Genomic DNA, 16,494 nt, shown 5'->3' with positions numbered 1-16,494 from the left:
CTGTGTGTGTTGCAATTAGGTATTTATTCTCCATCTGATGCCAACCATTGATAAATAGTAATGGGTTGAGCACTGCAAAAAGTTGAGCTGTAGACACCAGACAAATTGGAAAACCATGGCCAAAGAAATGGACTTGACACTATCGTTCAATAATTTCTGACATTGACTGCTTTTGTGATGCTTATCCCAACCATCAAATGTCTTCTGGTGGTGGTTTTGTGATTGAGGAATGTTAAGTTTGCCAACATATGGAATGGCCATTGTTTGAAGTTTTCAAGACAATGCAATGTAATGCCTGTTCACTTTGTTCAAATTACACTGCCAAAAGAGAGAGAGAGAGAGAGAGAGAAAATATGGCAATATTATGCCACCCTTTCATACCAAATCATCTTGTATATTTTATCAATTATGGTTATGTAACTAACATAGGAAACAAGATGTGATAAATGATATTTTATGCTCACTCAATCAATAAATTACTCTAACACTCAGATCTCACTCAATCAATATTATGCCACCCTTTATAAATTTATAACTTCATATAAAATTGGTTAGCTGCATAATCAAATGGTTGAACAATACACACAATAATTTCTAATAGTTAGTATAATCTTAACTCTTTAGTTGCGTTCTTAGGGACTTTTTTCTCTCTTATTTTTTTTTATATTTTAGCTACTTGACCGAATCATGCAAATCCTTTATTAACTTAACTTAAATATTGATTTTATTAGGTATGCTCCTGGTATAATTTTTAGAGAATCTTTACTTAAATCCGAGACTTCCTAACACTTTGATTTAAAAGTAGATTACCATGAGCTCCCAACTTAGTCATTGTATCGGACAATCATAATCGTTCAATAATCTTAGAAATTTTTTTTGAATTGGATAGGCTAGAAAGAGGAGAATAGATATTCTAAACAATCAAAGATATATATATATATATATATATATATATATATATATATATATATATATATATATATATATAGTGATTTTTCTAAGAAATACTTATATTTTGCCTATTTCTCAAAATATACTCCCTCTTTTATTTTTTTTCAAACAATACCCCTAATTTAAAAAATATCCAACTTACCCTTCAAAGTTTTTTTGTCAAAATTTTTAGTCCATTTTTTATTAATTTTCAATTGTTATAGTGCTTTTATTTGACTCATTTACAATGTTTTTCAATAGTAATTATAGTATTTTATTGATATACTAAAAATACTATAAATATCATTAAAAATATTATAAATAACATTATCTCATGCCTCTTTGATTATCATTGCTTATTAATATTATAATACCATATTTATAGGCTTATAATTGGTTTGATTATGGTTAGAAGTATGTTTAGATCACTTACAATATTTTTAAGTAAACTTTAGTGGTGGTCAAAACATTATAATAGATAAAAACACTATAATGGACTAAAATATTATAACATGTAAAAAAAAAATTTAAGATAAATATTTTTAAATTAAGAGTACTATTTGAAAAAAATAAACTGGATGGTATCGATGAAAGAATACTATATATATATATATATATATATATATATATATATATATATATATATATATATATATATATATCCTCACCACACCATGTGCGCTTAAGGCAGTTCTCCAAGAACCCGCCACGCCCCCCAACGGTCAAATGGGATGTTTAAATACTCAGTATTCGACCGTTGATACACGCCTGCGAAGTGTTCGACCGTTGCACCCATCTTGAGCCCTTCCGGTATACCCGGAAGCCGTCGTCTCCAATTCAACCTCTCTGTTCTTTTCCGTTTCTTCCTCGACTAAATCTCTGCTCTCTCTATCTCAGTCTCGTTTATTCCAATTACACGGCAACTACTCCCCTTTTCTGCTCTCTTCCCATTTCTTCGACCTATGGCAGAGCCAGCAAGCACGCTTCACGTCGTCGTCGATATCCCCATAGCGGACGCTGCCGCGATCGAACACCATCCCCTGACCTAAATCTCCCAAGCCCTAGCCACCACCACCACCTCCTCCTCCTCCTCTTCCTCCTCTACCTCTAGCACCGGCGCTCGAGTCTCAGATGGAAGGGCTCAAGCGCGAGGCCCTCGAGCTCTGCTGCCTCTTCTTCCACGGCCTCTTCGTCAGCCCCCTCTTCACTTCATCCGTCGCCGCCGACCAGAGCCGGCGACGCGCCTGCGGTGACTGGTGGGTCCCTCCCCCTATCTCGTCACCAATTTCCTTCTGTGCTTGACCGGAATACTCTTCCCGGCGTCCAAGTTCATTCGCTGCGACCGAGATGGTGTTCTTGAGATCAAATCGAGGGTTTGTTCTTGAAGGTACCTTCATTTAACTTCTCTTTTGATTAATCTTTTTGGCGTTTCTAATGAATGAGAATAATTACATCATATCGTTCGTCTCTTCATTGATGCCCTAAATTGACCTCTTTCCTTGAATAATACTCGAGCATCTAAAATTATATACCAACTCATGGGTTAACTCAAAACAATGAAGAAAACACGATTAAGGTTGGTTTTCTTTTAACCCTTATCCAATCATTATTGAGGTCACAAAAGCCGATCAAAATATGAATTCTTGATCTATATTCATAATGTGCATAAATCTTTAAACCGACCCAAAAATAATCCTAAAAATCTTGGGTATGATCCTTAAGCTCAATGGATTTGTTCTGGACCTCTAACAGAGCAATTTGATTATTATTTATAGCAGAAGACATTTAACTCTTCTGCAGATATCGAACCACTTCTCCCCTGAATTATATAACTCTCCCAAACTCAGACAATCCTGCTGATCAATTAAATGGATTTTGACTAAGCCATTGACAAACAGAATTCTGCATCGCCTTGCCAAACTATTTCTTCATCTCATGAGTTCTATGACCGAGTCCACACCAGTCATTTTCAACACTAAGCCATTCGAAATAAACTGTAGGCTATAGGTCGGTATTTTCAATCGAAGGAAAGCATTGACTACTATCAGATCAATTTGTTTCCAGAGAGAGAATATGAGAAACTACTATATGTAATCTGCAGATTGGGGGAGTTTGGGACTAATTTGAGTATTTAAGGAAGATAATCTTTATCCCTAGACGCTACAGAAGAAATCTTAGCTTAGAAGTGTGGTTTCATTATCAGAACCCTTGCGTTGTTTTGCTTAAACCATGCACGACCACCTAACAACCGAAACAGCATCAGTTAATTAGTATAACACTGCAGGATGTTGCTGGTTTTTTCAGCGCATATAATCAGGGTCTGACTTGTCTCTCAATCACAGCCTGTCCGATAGAGACAAATAAGCCTCTTGCGACTTCTTGCAAGCAATCTGTCACTTCATCTCCTATTTTGTCAGACTCATCATCTAGATCAGGCATGCAGTCAAGGTGCTGTAGAAGCTTGTTTTTTTGAGTTTTCTGAGATGCTCTTATACGGCACGAAGAATTCCACTAAAAATTTCAAGGTGAGTATTTTTTTTTTAAATATGATTAACAGTCAGTAACTTTGTAGCTTTCAGAAGTCAAGAAAATGCAAGATTTTTGTGTGTGAACTAAAAATTTGCATAGAGGTAGAGAGATCTTATTTGAACAATATATTTTTGGAGCACTGAGTCATTCACTAAAGAACAAATACAATATTAAGCAGAAACTCCAATTGTGGAGAAAAGAAAACATGGCTTTGCATGTGCTGCATAGCCTCCAAACCACCAATATTAAGATCTAGAGATACAATACAATACAAAGTGCCTGAGATTGGTAGCAGGGGGGCACCATGTGAGGTTGTACATGGAAGTCAGGTTCGGCACCGGGATTCATGACCCATTATGAAGAGGAGGAAAATTAGGTCAGGCTATTGGTTGGCATGCTTCTTGCTTCATGAGAGCTTTGTACTAGCAACTGCACAAACCTTTCATGATCCGTACCACTGAGCATAGAAACTCATATTACAGCTGAATTGACGAGCAGTATCGTTCAGAAGTTGTGGAATATCATAGAAACTCATTTTATCTTCTATATTATGCATATTGTGAATTTAGCAGAGATACATATTCATGTTTTGTCTTCTATATTATGCATCTGAGAAGGGTTGTACATTGACCAGTAACATCCATTCAAAAGTTGTGAACAGCATAGATTGAAATTGAACCTCATGTTTTATTTTCTAGCATCTAAAAAGGCTACCTATCAAATGCTGGGTTCATTCTGGGTAGGTGAAGAATTCTCACAACAAAACATCCTTCAAATAGATTCCCTACAGTAGAGAATATTGTTCAATCTGAATTTTTATATTTGAAGGTGACTTCTTTGTTAAGCTTTAAATTATCAACCAATCACATGAAATTTTAGCTGTGGAGAGATAAATGCCATCAATTTCATACAATTTCCTGAAGTTGGATCACAGTTAATTATGTAACATGACCTTTCTTTCTTTGTTTTTTAAAATCAACTGTTGGAAAAATAACAGATATACAAATTTTTACTTGATGTACTTTAAATATCTTTTTTTCTCAAAAAGTAGGAGAAAAAATATTAAACTATTTATGTTATCTCATTGTGTTAATTAATTCATAGTGCATGTAGATAATCAAACTACGGAAAGATCAAGCTTATACAATTTAATGTGCAATCACATGAATTCCGGAGAATCAAAGTAAATTCTCTGCAAAACATTACGGAAAGATTACAAAAGCTTAATTAAAACCCCTTACTACTAGTACTACACAGTGAACTGTATTGAGTCTGTCTCCTGTCCCTCTTCTTTACCATCTCTCATATATAGTTCGCTTTCTGTTCTTTCTTTCCGTGCTCCTTCTAGCCTCCTGGCCCCTCTCTCCACCAGCCGATCCTGGAGCGCCGTAGGCCATCGAGATCTCGCCAGGATCCGTATCGCCGAAGACCCGAACCTGGCCAGTTACTGCCGCCGATCTCGCCGGAACCATGTCTTCCGGCAGGTACATGGCCTACTCCCCTTCCCCCTCCGGCATCCGCTCATCCGCCAGCGCCTTTGCCGAGCAGGAGAAGTAAGGCGCCTATGTTTCCTCCCAAAATCTCGTTTTTTGCCAAACGTGGTTGTCACCGATCATTTTGGCTTTCGTTGTTAAGAGTTCCGATGAAGGGGTTATTATACTCCCTTTTTTTTTCAGCATGCTGTTTTAATTTGTGAGAGCTACTCTTTTATGTTCAGATTGTTGAGCATAAAGTTGTGATCTTTAAATCTTTTGGTCTCTTTGTTTGTGTTCCGGCTTCGGAATTATTCTCAAATCCGATCATCAGTCTTCTAGCCATTTTGTCATCATGGTGTCTATTTACAGAGTTCTACTGTTACTTGAGTTGATCTCTTTCCTGTTTAGTGATCTTTTGGATGCACTTTCTTCACAAGATCTGCTAATATATTTCTAGAATTGCTGATATTTCAGTCAAGGGATCTTTCTTTTTCTGCATTATTGGGAGTGTTGATAGTGATAAGAGATGATATATTTACAGGTATCTCTCAGAATTACTGGCCGAGCGCCATAAGCTGAGTCCTTTTATGCCAGTGCTTCCACATAGTTATCGTCTACTGAACCAGGGTACGTATCAGATTTAACTTATTTTAGTAAATTTAGATGCATTATAATGGTAGCTTGTTGAACCTTCAAAATTTCTTTAATGCCCTGTTTTTTCTATTAAGAGGATCTTATCTGAGCCCTCTTTAGTGCATTCTCTTTTTTATGGGTATTTACTATGTAGTTTTTTGTTTCGCTTATGGTTGACATTGTCATCGTACAGAAGTATAACAAATTATTTGCATTTGAGGAACATGTATGTTCTAAGTACTAGAATTGCTGATCCTGAAAAGAATCAAATATTTGGAGATCACACAATTATTGCACATGATCATCATTTCTCTTGCCGCCTTTGGGGTGCATCAGATGAGATATTCTCTCATTTGGAATTAGAAATTCTTGTAGAGCAAATATTTCTTAGTTTATGCTGGAAAACTTAGATCTTTTTCATTCTATTTAGGCTTTGGAAAATGGATGTTAATTGGCTGATTTACCTAGAAAACTCTAGCCCCTATATCTGGAATTGACCACAGAAGGCCCTTTATTCCATAATTCTTCCTATTTTACCCTTAAAAAGTAATTGGTCACCCTTCTTCTTTGTTTTTGAAGTTTATGTCTAGGGTTGAAGAGGAAAAGAAATTTTGGTTTGCTTATCTTATGCTCCTCTCCCTTTCCCCTTTTCTGTTGTTTCTTCATCCTACACTCATCTCTCCTATTTCCTCCCTCTCCTTGCACAGAACGATTCGTTCTTTTCTTGTTCCTGCACTAAATTATCTCTCGTTTGTCTCTTTACTCCTTTGCCTCTCTATTTTTCTCCTTGTCAATTAAACATTGTTTCCCTCCCTTCTTTTTTGTTTTTTCTTCATGCACCTATCGTGCTTGTTGTGTGCTTTCAATTCTTCATTGATCTGAATCTAATTGGTGAAGGACATGCTTCACTTATAATAATGGTCATTGCCTTTATTTACCGGAGATGGCAAAACAGTTGAAATTCATTAATGTGTTGACATGTACTTTTCTAGAGATGTCCTGAGTTGGATTGCTTCACATTAGAGACTGGTGATTTTTATGTTAGAAAATAAATATGTGACCTTAAACAATCATGAGATTGGTCATGTACTCAGTGCAAAACATGAAGGCTATGTTTCAATGTGAAATCAAGAATTGTAGCTGCAGACACAATGATAATGAAAAGGAGATTCTTGAACGCAAAATCCTTTCTTTCATCTGCTTCTATGTTTAAGACAGCAAACCTTCAAAAATAAGAGTTGATATCATAATGAGGTCGACAGTTTAACCATTAATCCTCTGCTCAAAATACCAAGGATGGCTTCGTCTTTGCTTGTAATTCACTATGGGCAGCATGTTGGCTTGACTTTTATGGCACCCTTTTACAAATGTAGTTGTAGCTTATATACAACTTGTACTGGTTTAGTCAATCCAAGAAAAGATTTTATAGCATATAACCTAAGATTTTTAACCAAAAGTATCAGCGGTGCTACTGATTTTAAACTAACAATCTGTCGTGTCTGTGCATTTTTAGATTACTAATTTCATAACAAATGCTAACCTGTACATTTTATTCTTGAAATTGACATTTTGAAGCAGAGATATTACGTGTTACAATGCTCTTGGGAAATGCATCTCTTTTAGACCAAAGTGGGCTTGAACATGGTAGCCCAATGACTACTGGAGGATTGCTTTCAAATGGAGGGGCAACTGAGATGAATGGGTGGGCATCAGCATTTCAGTCTGAAGTATGGACACTAACCATTAACATAATTCCTCTTTGTAACTAAATTTGCTTCTCCAGAAAGATTTTTTTGAAGTCTCATGCTAACTTGAATTAGCTCCTAGTTTGACTTTTTATATCTTGGTGTTTTAACATCTTGTGCTAACCTTAATGCCTATTCTTGGTTCTCTGTGTTCTTAACCTATATTATAGTGTTTCATATGTCTCTTCCAGAGCTTTACCCTCTGGCTTCATGATTGCTAATTTAGGAGAGTTAAGCATGTTTGCCAGATGTTGCGTCGAATTATCATTCACTTATGCTGTTTGAGTTGATTTTTAGTCAAAGCTTTTCAATAATTATCCTGTTTCTGGTGATGCCTCAGTTGGTGTTCCTGATTGATGTTAACTTTATCTTTTGCAATGCTGTAGCTCCAGGATTTGCTTATGCATCTTTTAAATTTTACATATATTTTAGTTGCATACTGCAAAAAAAAAAAAAAAACAAGGAATATTTATCTGCAAGACCTTACAAAAATAGATATTGCTGTTTGAATTTGCATTTCTTTTCCAACTTATTTTAATATAGTTTGCTAGTTTACTATTATTGACTTTCATCTTTTATGTTTATAATTTTTATCCTTACATCCTTAAAATTCATGCAAAAAAATTTGTTAGAATTTCATTTATGTCCAATACTCTTGTCTCATGTTTGTTGTAGTTCCTTTCACTAAAATGATTAGATGTAACATGCAGGGGTTGGGGTTGATACAACCTTCATCTGCACATGGTTGGCTTGGCTCTCAAAGTAGTGCCTCTGGTCTTATTGTGAAGAAAACTATCAGGGTCGATATACCTATAGACAAATACCCTACTGTAAGTTACTGCTTTTTGCCTAAGTTTGAGCTTTATTACAATCCAAACCCACATCACAATTCTAGTTAGTTCTGTTTATACAGTATAACTTTGTTGGGCGGCTCCTTGGTCCTCGTGGAAACTCCCTAAAGCGAGTGGAGGCAAACACTGACTGCCGTATACTTATAAGAGGGAGGGGAAGCATCAAAGATTTAGCCAAGGTAAAATATTGATGCTGTTTTTGCAACAATCTATGTTAAATAAACATATATGCCTCAACAATATATCATTAAAATTGAACTACAATAAAGGTTGTATATGGTGTTGGTAAATGAGATCCCATAAAAAGTGTTGGTAGTGATTCTTCCTTTTGTTTATGATCATTTTCTCTTCATTCGTTAGTCATGAATTAGATGCTACACCATATTTCGCATCCAATTGATTACTAAGTTTATGTCAATTGCTGGTTTAGGTGATATCAACTTTTAAGTTTGTTTCTTCTCTTCTCTAATTTAGGTTTACCAATTAACTCGCACTTTCTTCTTGTCTGGAACAAGACTCCTTGCCACTTGGAATGGAATGCCAACAGTGAACTGTTAATTCTTTTTCCGTCTCCTAAAAATAGTCATTGATTTTTGAAATGGGATCCGACTTTTAAGTGTGTTTTTCTTAGGAGGAGATGATGAGAGGGAAGCCAGGATATGAACATTTGAGTGAGCCACTTCATATACTGGTAGAGGCTGAGCTGCCAGTAGAAATTGTTGATGCTCGTCTGTTGCAAGCTCGTGAAATACTTGAAGATTTGCTAAAGCCTGTGGTATTTTATTTCCCCTTCCCAAATTCTAGCTTTCTTGATACTGAAAAGTTAAGCAGAAGAATATTTATTTTTCAGGAGGAATCACATGACTTCTTTAAGCAGCAGCAACTGCGAGAACTTGCCATGATCAATGGCACTCTTCGTGATGAAGGGACACACATGTCGGGTTCCGTCTCCCCCTTCCACAGCAGTCTCAGTATGAAAAGAGCCAAGACTAGGGAGTAAAATGGCTGCTGTTTGGTAGGCCCTCTATAGAGGACCATATTCTGTCCGCCTGTGGGATTGCTTGCCGGCGACTGACCGCTGCATTGCCATCGGCGGCATTCGCACCGAGGCTGGCCGTACTTCACTTTCGTCGGTGTGTTTTCTTCGATCGTTGGGTTTATTGGTATTGTGCAATATCGAATGTGAGATATGTTAAGGGATTTTATATTAGGAAAAACATTGGTTTTGGAAGATCCTTAAAAATGTTACTGTGGTAGTTTCTGTATGATGACTTGTATTCTTTTATTAGATAACTTGCTGCATAATAGAAACTTCTCATTAGCACACAGATTTGGCACCTTCTAAGAAACTTCTTTAACTGTGTTTGATTTGTGACATAAGAAAGCAACCAACATATCTCATTGCAGAGCATACATGAAGACTAGAAAAAGATGATGTTGGGAATGAAGAAAGCTAAGTTTAGCTTTACTTTTTATCCCAACTGATGAAGACTACTAAAGCAAAAAAAAAAAAAGTTATGACAGTGATCACATTGTGGACTATCTCAGCATAGATGCATTAGGAGCTGATATCATTTGCAGTGCAAGGCTTAAAGCTGGTCATCCTGTGGTTCTTATGAAAACACAATGAAGGATCAAACATTCCCAAAAATCAAACAAAGAAGACAGATAATGAAAACCAGGTTTCTCTATTTCATGCAAGTTCTTGAATTAAAGAATGCATACACACTTTTGGTGATACAGTTCTGTACATTGTTTGATCAGCAACACATACATACAGAGAGGGTTTGAGCCAAATAATTGCATTTCTTATACACAACTAAGAGATTTTAGAAGCCTCTCCAGGCAACAAGAATCTCATGAAAGATTTCAGCTATGAGTTCTCTGTCAGCAGTCTGTAGGAACGCATTGAAGTCATCCCATAGTTCATAAATCTTGCCAAAGTTCACCAGGTACCTCATGCATCCACCCTTCAGCCTGGGCAAACCGTAGAGGTAAGCAGTGTGGAGCCTCTCGAGCACGTTCACAGCGTCAATGTCCTCCAGGAGGCTCTCATGGCACGCCTCCTTGAGGTCGGCGATGTCGTACTTGTCTGCGGCACCGAGGAGCGCTACCCGGTGGCGGAGGAACTCTTCGGGCTGGAAGTTGCCGTAGATGTAGTTGAGGAAGGCTTGGCAAGCCTCGAACGACATGTCGGAGATGTCCACCGTCGAGAGCTCCTTCTCCCTGAGATCGTGGGAGAACATGCTGCGGAAGACCGGTGACCTCGCGGCCAGGACGGCGCGGTGGGCGCCGATGCTGCCATCGGCGGCGGCGTTGATGGTGATGTCGGTGTGGATGCCCTCGGCCAGCATCTGAGCAAAGGAGGCGAGGGCTGTGTTCTCTGAGTGCTTCTCGATGTGGTGGCTGGACCAGATGGAGGACGGCTCGCCACCCTGTTGTTCCACGAAGCAGTAATTGCCCGTGATTAGAACCATGTATAGAGGTGAGCAAGAAGATTGTTTGCTTACAGATGGAGGCACAGTCTTCAGATCGAGGAACTCGATGTCAATAATGAATCTGCCAGCGAACGAATTGTCGATTGCCCACACGAAGTCATCGTTGTTCTTTAGCTGCTTGTCACAAACGACTGCAGATAAGAAGAGTAAGAGCGAATGTTTCGCCAGCCGTAGGAGCCACTGATGCAAGAGACATGAAGCACTGACCTGGGTGGACGATGGTCCGGCGATTAGGGGACGAGGAGAAGACGAGCTTGATGTTGAAGGAGGCGACCGGTGGCTGCTCTCTTGTTAGGCTCGACATCTCGGGGTACAGCTTCACGTACAGCTGCTTGTTCTTCTCCACTGTGAGATACCTTCTCGGCACGGAAATTAAAGGTCATCAAGCTCTCCTAAAGATGCAATCTTGAACTCAAAAGAACTTCAATGGATACTTTTGAAGGATTAGAACTCTCCAACGAAAAAGAATTCCCAACCATACCAAGTTGCAGAATAATTCTAGTAAATCAAATCAGTGATTGATTCCAAAATCAAGCCTTTCTTTAATTTATCTGCAGAAGTTGCTAACTTGCGATTGAGAGATCTTGAACTCGGACTGGTTTGGAGCCAATCGACTACAATCGAAGGATTCACAGGCAGATTGCAGAAGAAGAGGAGGAGGAGGAGGAGGAGGTGGTGGTAGTGGTGGTACCAGTTCCAGAGGCCGACCTTGAAGGGGTCGGACTTGCGGTAGGTGCAGGAGGAGGAGATGTTGTCGATCCTCCATTGCGCCAGCCGCGGCGCCGTCTCCACACGATACGCCTGCTCGCTCATCTCGCCCTCCCACGATGATGCTGCTGCCGCGATCGCTGCCGTGACCTCATTGATGCAGTCGAAGATCCCCAGCAGCTCCCCCGCCTTTCCCAGCTTCACTTCTCTTTCCTCTTCCTCTCCCTCTCCCCCACCTCCCCCTCCTCATGTACACACCCAACAAAACAGGGCAAAACAGAGTAGCACAAATACTACTACTCCTACCGGCACACACACAGAGAGAGAGAGAGAGAGAGAGAGAGAGAGCAGAAACGAACAGAAGAGCAACGTAGAGGAATTCAACACGCAAAGCCCCACGAATTGCTTCTACGCACCACTGCAGTGGAGGCTGCGACAAGGTAACGATTTATACTGTGAAAGCAGAGGAGAGCCAAAGAGGCTACTTTTATTGCCTTCCACTCCACTTATTGCCAAAAGCTTTATTCTTTCCGGTCCTCCAAATTAATCTCCAGCATAACATCATTGGCTTTTGGATTCAATATTCTTCATACAAATGATTCGTAGGTAATCTGATGCAATTTATGTCTCATATTTCCTCCAATTTGTGTATGCATTATCATTAATTCAACATCTCAATTGCAAGTTGAATTAAGGAGATGCTGAATTTTTTATTTGGAATTCAAGAAATAAAAATCTACTACTTTAACTTGATAAGAAAGAGAACAAATTATAATTACTATGATATATCCATTTGTTCATGATTATCTTGAAATGGGAGGTAGTGGTAGCTCATCCATTAACATACAAAACAGAGGAGAAATGCCATAGGTAGATTAAATCAAGATGGTGATCTTCTAACAAAAAGATGGTGACCCTGCAAAATAGTGTTCCTTGTTACTCCTCTGTAATCAATATGTAGCAGAAGATTCACTTTGGTGGAGAACAACTAATGTTGATTTGAGAAATATAAGAGTGGGATTAGGACCTCAACTTTCTTTTTCTAAGAGTAAAGATTCCAATTTGAGAGGCAATTTGATGTGTGTGGAATTTCAACATGGGCCCTTTAATAATGCCTTTATTAATTTATTAAGGAAAAAATTGATGATACAAACTATTATAAATTTTTTCTTTCATTGTCCTTTGGAGATTCCAAGAAGACAAGAAAAGAATCTTTGATTCCTTATGGCCCATTCTCAACCACTGGAATCTTTCAAGCATTCCACCATCACAAGCAATCTCCTACCCAACCACCCACCTCATATTCATTTGTCATTATGTCCATTTTTCACAAGGACAAGTTCCCCAAATAATATCTCCTGCTATTATATATATATATATATATATATATATATATATATATATATATAGAGAGAGAGAGAGAGAGAGAGAGAGAGAGAGAGAGAGACCATTCAAATTAATTTTCTGGCCAAATTTATTTGCAACTACTAAAAATAGTTGTTTGCATGCCTCTTATATGATTGGCAAATGACACATGTGACAACTCATAATGAGATGCACTTATATTCTCATTCAATTGGATGGTTTTAAGCACATACAAAGCCAAGTTTACTTTGAACCCAATATAGATTGACCAAATCTAGAAAGTGATTTAAAAGGTGGTGCATTGTAACAAGCACTTACATTTTGGTTTTAACTATAGAAGGGATGATAATGAACCATAACTATGTGTCTCCACTTTGCCATGCAAATGAAGAAGATTGATTGTTGATTTGGTGTTTTTTTTAATTGAGAATTTATTGCAATCTAACTTAATATAAATCTAACATGTTGTATGTATGGCCGAAGTTAAGTTTATTATAATAGACTTACCTATTTGTTAGGTCAAATTCTTGTTGTTCGGTGGTGATTTAGATCCAATCGAGATTCATTTCAAGATTGTCTCATGTTTTGTTTATAGCTTTTAGATGTTGACTCTATAAGATTAGGTCAGAAGTATTTTCGATAAATGTCCTCGGATGATCAAATCAATTTTTGAAGTTAGAATGTTGAAAACTAGTTAGATCGATTGAACTAGTTAGAATAACTAGTGAGATCGAAAGAAAAAGAGTATATAAATATGTTGAGTGCGAGATCCCTTTTATAGATGATTTAGAAATGATTATATTCGAGATCATAAGTGACGAAAGGGGATTGCGGGATGTTTTGAGTGAGGGGTATGGCATGATATTTGTATCTCTCGAAGCTCGTGTCATTTACGTATATCCGGTTAGATGATTAGATATTCAACCCTTATCGATCATGTTTGATTAATAAGTTCCTATGGTTGATATGTTGGTTGTTACAATGTTTTAACTTTTGATGTAAAACTAAACTCGAGTAGCAAACTATATCTTTGGTTCGGCCTTGCCATACAAAAAATATAGATGATGTTGTCTATGATATCATATATTTCATTTCACGTCAACTCATTTGCTAAGCATTACGCAACTAATTACAGCCAAAAATTGGATAAGATAGGACATCATTTTATTTCTCGAGTGGGGTGCAACAAATGGACGCTCCAAATTGGCTGCAAATCGTTTGATAAATCAAATGATGATGAACTTGGTAAATGTCCTATTATTTATCGATTTCAATCTTGGTGGGGTTGGTGTGTGTTGCATGATTTGACAATTGCTGGATTTTTCTAAAGACTTTGATAAATGGCCCAATTAACCTTTTGGATCTTTCCAAAAGGACAGTGATATATATATATATATATATATATATAATTTTTAGCAATATATTCTTTAAAAGGATAAGATTTCAATAGCTAAATTTGTAGTGAAAATAGAATGGAATGAATTTATAATAGTCAGATAGATGAGTCTGTTATCAATAACCTGAGCTTAAGAATTTTATGTTAGTGATTATTAAGAACTTATATATCAAATTAATGGATGATTATTAAGAACTTATATCTCAGATTCCATCATCCATCATGCTGCAGTTCCTGTGGTCAAACACCCAGCCAAAGCCTTTTCTTCAAAGTAGTTTGATGTGATGTATTAGCCACTTGATAAATCTGAATCACATCATCTAATTCACATACAGGAATGCCATCAGGAAGATTATGATGGAAGTGCAACAAGAAGAGGTAAAGAACCTTCACAAGACATTATAATGGCATGAAGAATGTTTGCATCCAATCAAAGATAATGGAAGATTTATTCCTTCATCACTAAGTATTGACTTGACCTCCTTCCCTTCTCTGCTTCCATCCATTTGCTTCATGTAGGTCTCCTATCAAGTCGACGACATAGATCATGATTTAGAAGGGGAAGAGGCAACACTGATCGACGAATTAAAGAACATATATAGGAAACTTCATGCTTTCTTCCAGTTAAATCCTTTCCAAAGACCAAAGAAGAAAAAACTATGATCAGAACCCCATAATGATCTCCATCCCATGTCAATGCTGCTTCTTGCATCCTTGGTTTCATGGCTTATGCAGAAAACCTATACAAGTCCAGCCATCCTGTTGAGGCTTTGATTTCTCCCTAACCTATACTGCTTGATAGACAAGTTTCAGCTGTTCTTCCTCATGATCATTATGGTTGTGTAAATCCCATATATTTCTTGTGATTCAGCTTCAACACCACTTTCCAATCATTTGGGACTTGGGAAGCTTCAGTCAGTCAAGTTTACAGCACTTTCCAGCCTGATTCTTGTTCATAGTGATCTTCCAAAGAAAATACTGTTCATAAAGTCTTGGGAGCATGTCAGACAGTTTCAGAAACTAGTTGAAGCTTTCCTGATAATTTTCTGTATTTGATTTATTATATTTTTTGTATATTACTACCATTATTAATGATAAGATAGATATTGTTCAGCTGATGTTATTTTTTTGTCCTAAATAGCTTTTTAATTGGAAAAATGCTTAATTCACCTCCACAAACACTTCACTAGATTTCTTCAGTGAAAACTTAAAACTATAATAATGTACTAACCCTCATTTTTCTATTAGCTTTTTCTTGAAAATATATATTTTTTATAGCAATTCACTACTGCAACATAATTTAAACAAATCTTACCTTCTTTTATGTTTGGACATAACATGATCTAATGATATTATGAATCTATAGCCGGGGAAAATTGGTAACTTTTTCAGGGGAGAGTGGCTTTTTAAGCTTTCTCATCTCATATTAATCCATGATTTATATGTATTATCCTAAATCATTCTTTTTGTTGCTTGAAAACAGAGTTTAGAATGGGAGGAGGAAGCTAATCAACAAGGTCATGGAGGCATCAAAGCCATGATAGAGCATGTGGATTAAAAGCAGTAAATGCAATGGATGTTGAATGCAACTCACTGGAACAGATACCATAATAATCAAAGTATATTTACATAATTGACTTACTTAACTGGAGCAATATTGATTTAAATGAAGTGCATTCCTGAGAAACAAGAACTTGAGATGGAATAAAAGAAAATTATTCACCAATATCTGATAAATGGATTGACTAAATGTCAGATTCAGATAACAATCTCTGAAAACTTACACAAAGCTGAAGCACTTCTTCTGCAGAAGTGTGATGTATTTGTACACTGTCAACAACTGGCATAGCTTACTGAGACTTTATCCTTTGGCATTTAGGTGACAAAAGCTTTAAGATCAGCTGGCCTTGGATCTTCAGATCTCATAGTTGGCATTGACTTCACAAAGAGCAATGAGTGGACAGGTTATTGTTACATGCTTTGTTGTTTATGAGTCTCGATTGAGTACTAAACCTAGTTTAAAGTTAAAAGTATTAGTACAAACATAACTTGTTTGAGCCTAATTCATGAAAGGTTGTCTCCTCTGCAAATACAGCCCATAAAGTTAGGTAGAACAACAAAATAGGTGAATTGTCACAAAATGATATCAGATGCAAAATAGGTGAAGTATATGTGTTTTAGTCAATATATATATAGATTGAAAAAGGAGGTTATGTGGGAAGAAATTTTGTGGCACAAAGGCATGATGTTTGTAGAATGGAAGGTCAAGCTTCCACACTGTTTCCATTTAGGAAAGAGTAAGACCAGTTCAAATCAAGAATGATAAACTCTTCTGAAGGTGTTAGAAGTGCAATATGTTTGTGA

The 16,494-nt window shown here is 37.2% G+C and overlaps 2 protein-coding genes across 6 annotated transcripts; one reads left to right on the top strand and one right to left on the bottom strand.

Annotated features, from left to right (window-relative positions):
* Positions 1 to 4,796: 4,796 nt before the first annotated feature.
* Positions 4,797 to 9,489, top strand: LOC103992365 (KH domain-containing protein At5g56140). 4 transcript variants are annotated; one of them, XM_065192765.1, is made up of 7 exons: positions 4,797 to 4,943; positions 5,476 to 5,561; positions 7,143 to 7,294; positions 8,023 to 8,142; positions 8,226 to 8,342; positions 8,795 to 8,938; positions 9,014 to 9,489. In XM_065192765.1, exons 1-7 carry the CDS (start codon positions 4,930 to 4,932, stop codon positions 9,161 to 9,163), a joined length of 783 nt encoding a protein of 260 aa, XP_065048837.1. In that variant the 5' UTR covers positions 4,797 to 4,929; the 3' UTR covers positions 9,164 to 9,489. The 4 variants fall into 4 exon arrangements, with proteins under 4 accessions (XP_065048837.1, XP_009410308.1, XP_065048838.1 ...); XM_009412033.3 differs by having other exon boundaries at positions 4,797 to 5,012; XM_065192766.1 differs by having other exon boundaries at positions 7,146 to 7,294; positions 9,014 to 9,394.
* Positions 9,490 to 9,830: 341 nt separating this feature from the next.
* On the bottom strand, positions 9,831 to 11,804 carry LOC135679245 (BTB/POZ domain-containing protein At1g55760-like). Of its 2 annotated transcripts, none has more exons than XM_065192764.1 (4): positions 11,353 to 11,804; positions 10,869 to 11,053; positions 10,674 to 10,792; positions 9,831 to 10,598 (listed from the first exon to the last, which is right to left on the bottom strand). In XM_065192764.1, exons 2-4 carry the CDS (start codon positions 10,963 to 10,965, stop codon positions 9,993 to 9,995), a joined length of 822 nt encoding a protein of 273 aa, XP_065048836.1. In that variant the 5' UTR covers positions 10,966 to 11,053; positions 11,353 to 11,804; the 3' UTR covers positions 9,831 to 9,992. The 2 variants fall into 2 exon arrangements, with proteins under 2 accessions (XP_065048836.1, XP_065048834.1); XM_065192762.1 differs by having other exon boundaries at positions 10,869 to 11,017; positions 11,353 to 11,802.
* Positions 11,805 to 16,494: the final 4,690 nt, after the last annotated feature.

This window comes from Musa acuminata, chromosome BXJ1-7 (genome assembly GCF_036884655.1).
Source record: "Musa acuminata AAA Group cultivar baxijiao chromosome BXJ1-7, Cavendish_Baxijiao_AAA, whole genome shotgun sequence".
In the NCBI taxonomy this organism is placed as follows: Eukaryota; Viridiplantae; Streptophyta; class Magnoliopsida; order Zingiberales; family Musaceae; genus Musa; species Musa acuminata.
This window is presented reverse-complemented; position numbering and strand designations above follow the sequence as displayed.

Excerpts from the sequence above, each read along its gene's own strand:
- LOC103992365 (XM_009412033.3), top strand. The coding sequence starts at position 4,930 with ATGTCTTCCGGCAGGTACATGGCCTACTCCCCTTCCCCCTCCGGCATC. Across the intron at positions 7,295-8,022 it reads CATCAGCATTTCAGTCTGAA|GGGTTGGGGTTGATACAACC; the intron begins GTATGGACACTA and ends TGTAACATGCAG. Across the intron at positions 8,343-8,794 it reads GCATCAAAGATTTAGCCAAG|GAGGAGATGATGAGAGGGAA; the intron begins GTAAAATATTGA and ends TGTTTTTCTTAG.
- LOC135679245 (XM_065192762.1), bottom strand. The coding sequence starts at position 11,474 with ATGAGCGAGCAGGCGTATCGTGTGGAGACGGCGCCGCGGCTGGCGCAA. Across the intron at positions 10,793-10,868 it reads CCGGACCATCGTCCACCCAG|TCGTTTGTGACAAGCAGCTA; the intron begins GTCAGTGCTTCA and ends TCTTATCTGCAG. Across the intron at positions 10,599-10,673 it reads TGAAGACTGTGCCTCCATCT|GGTGGCGAGCCGTCCTCCAT; the intron begins GTAAGCAAACAA and ends GTGGAACAACAG.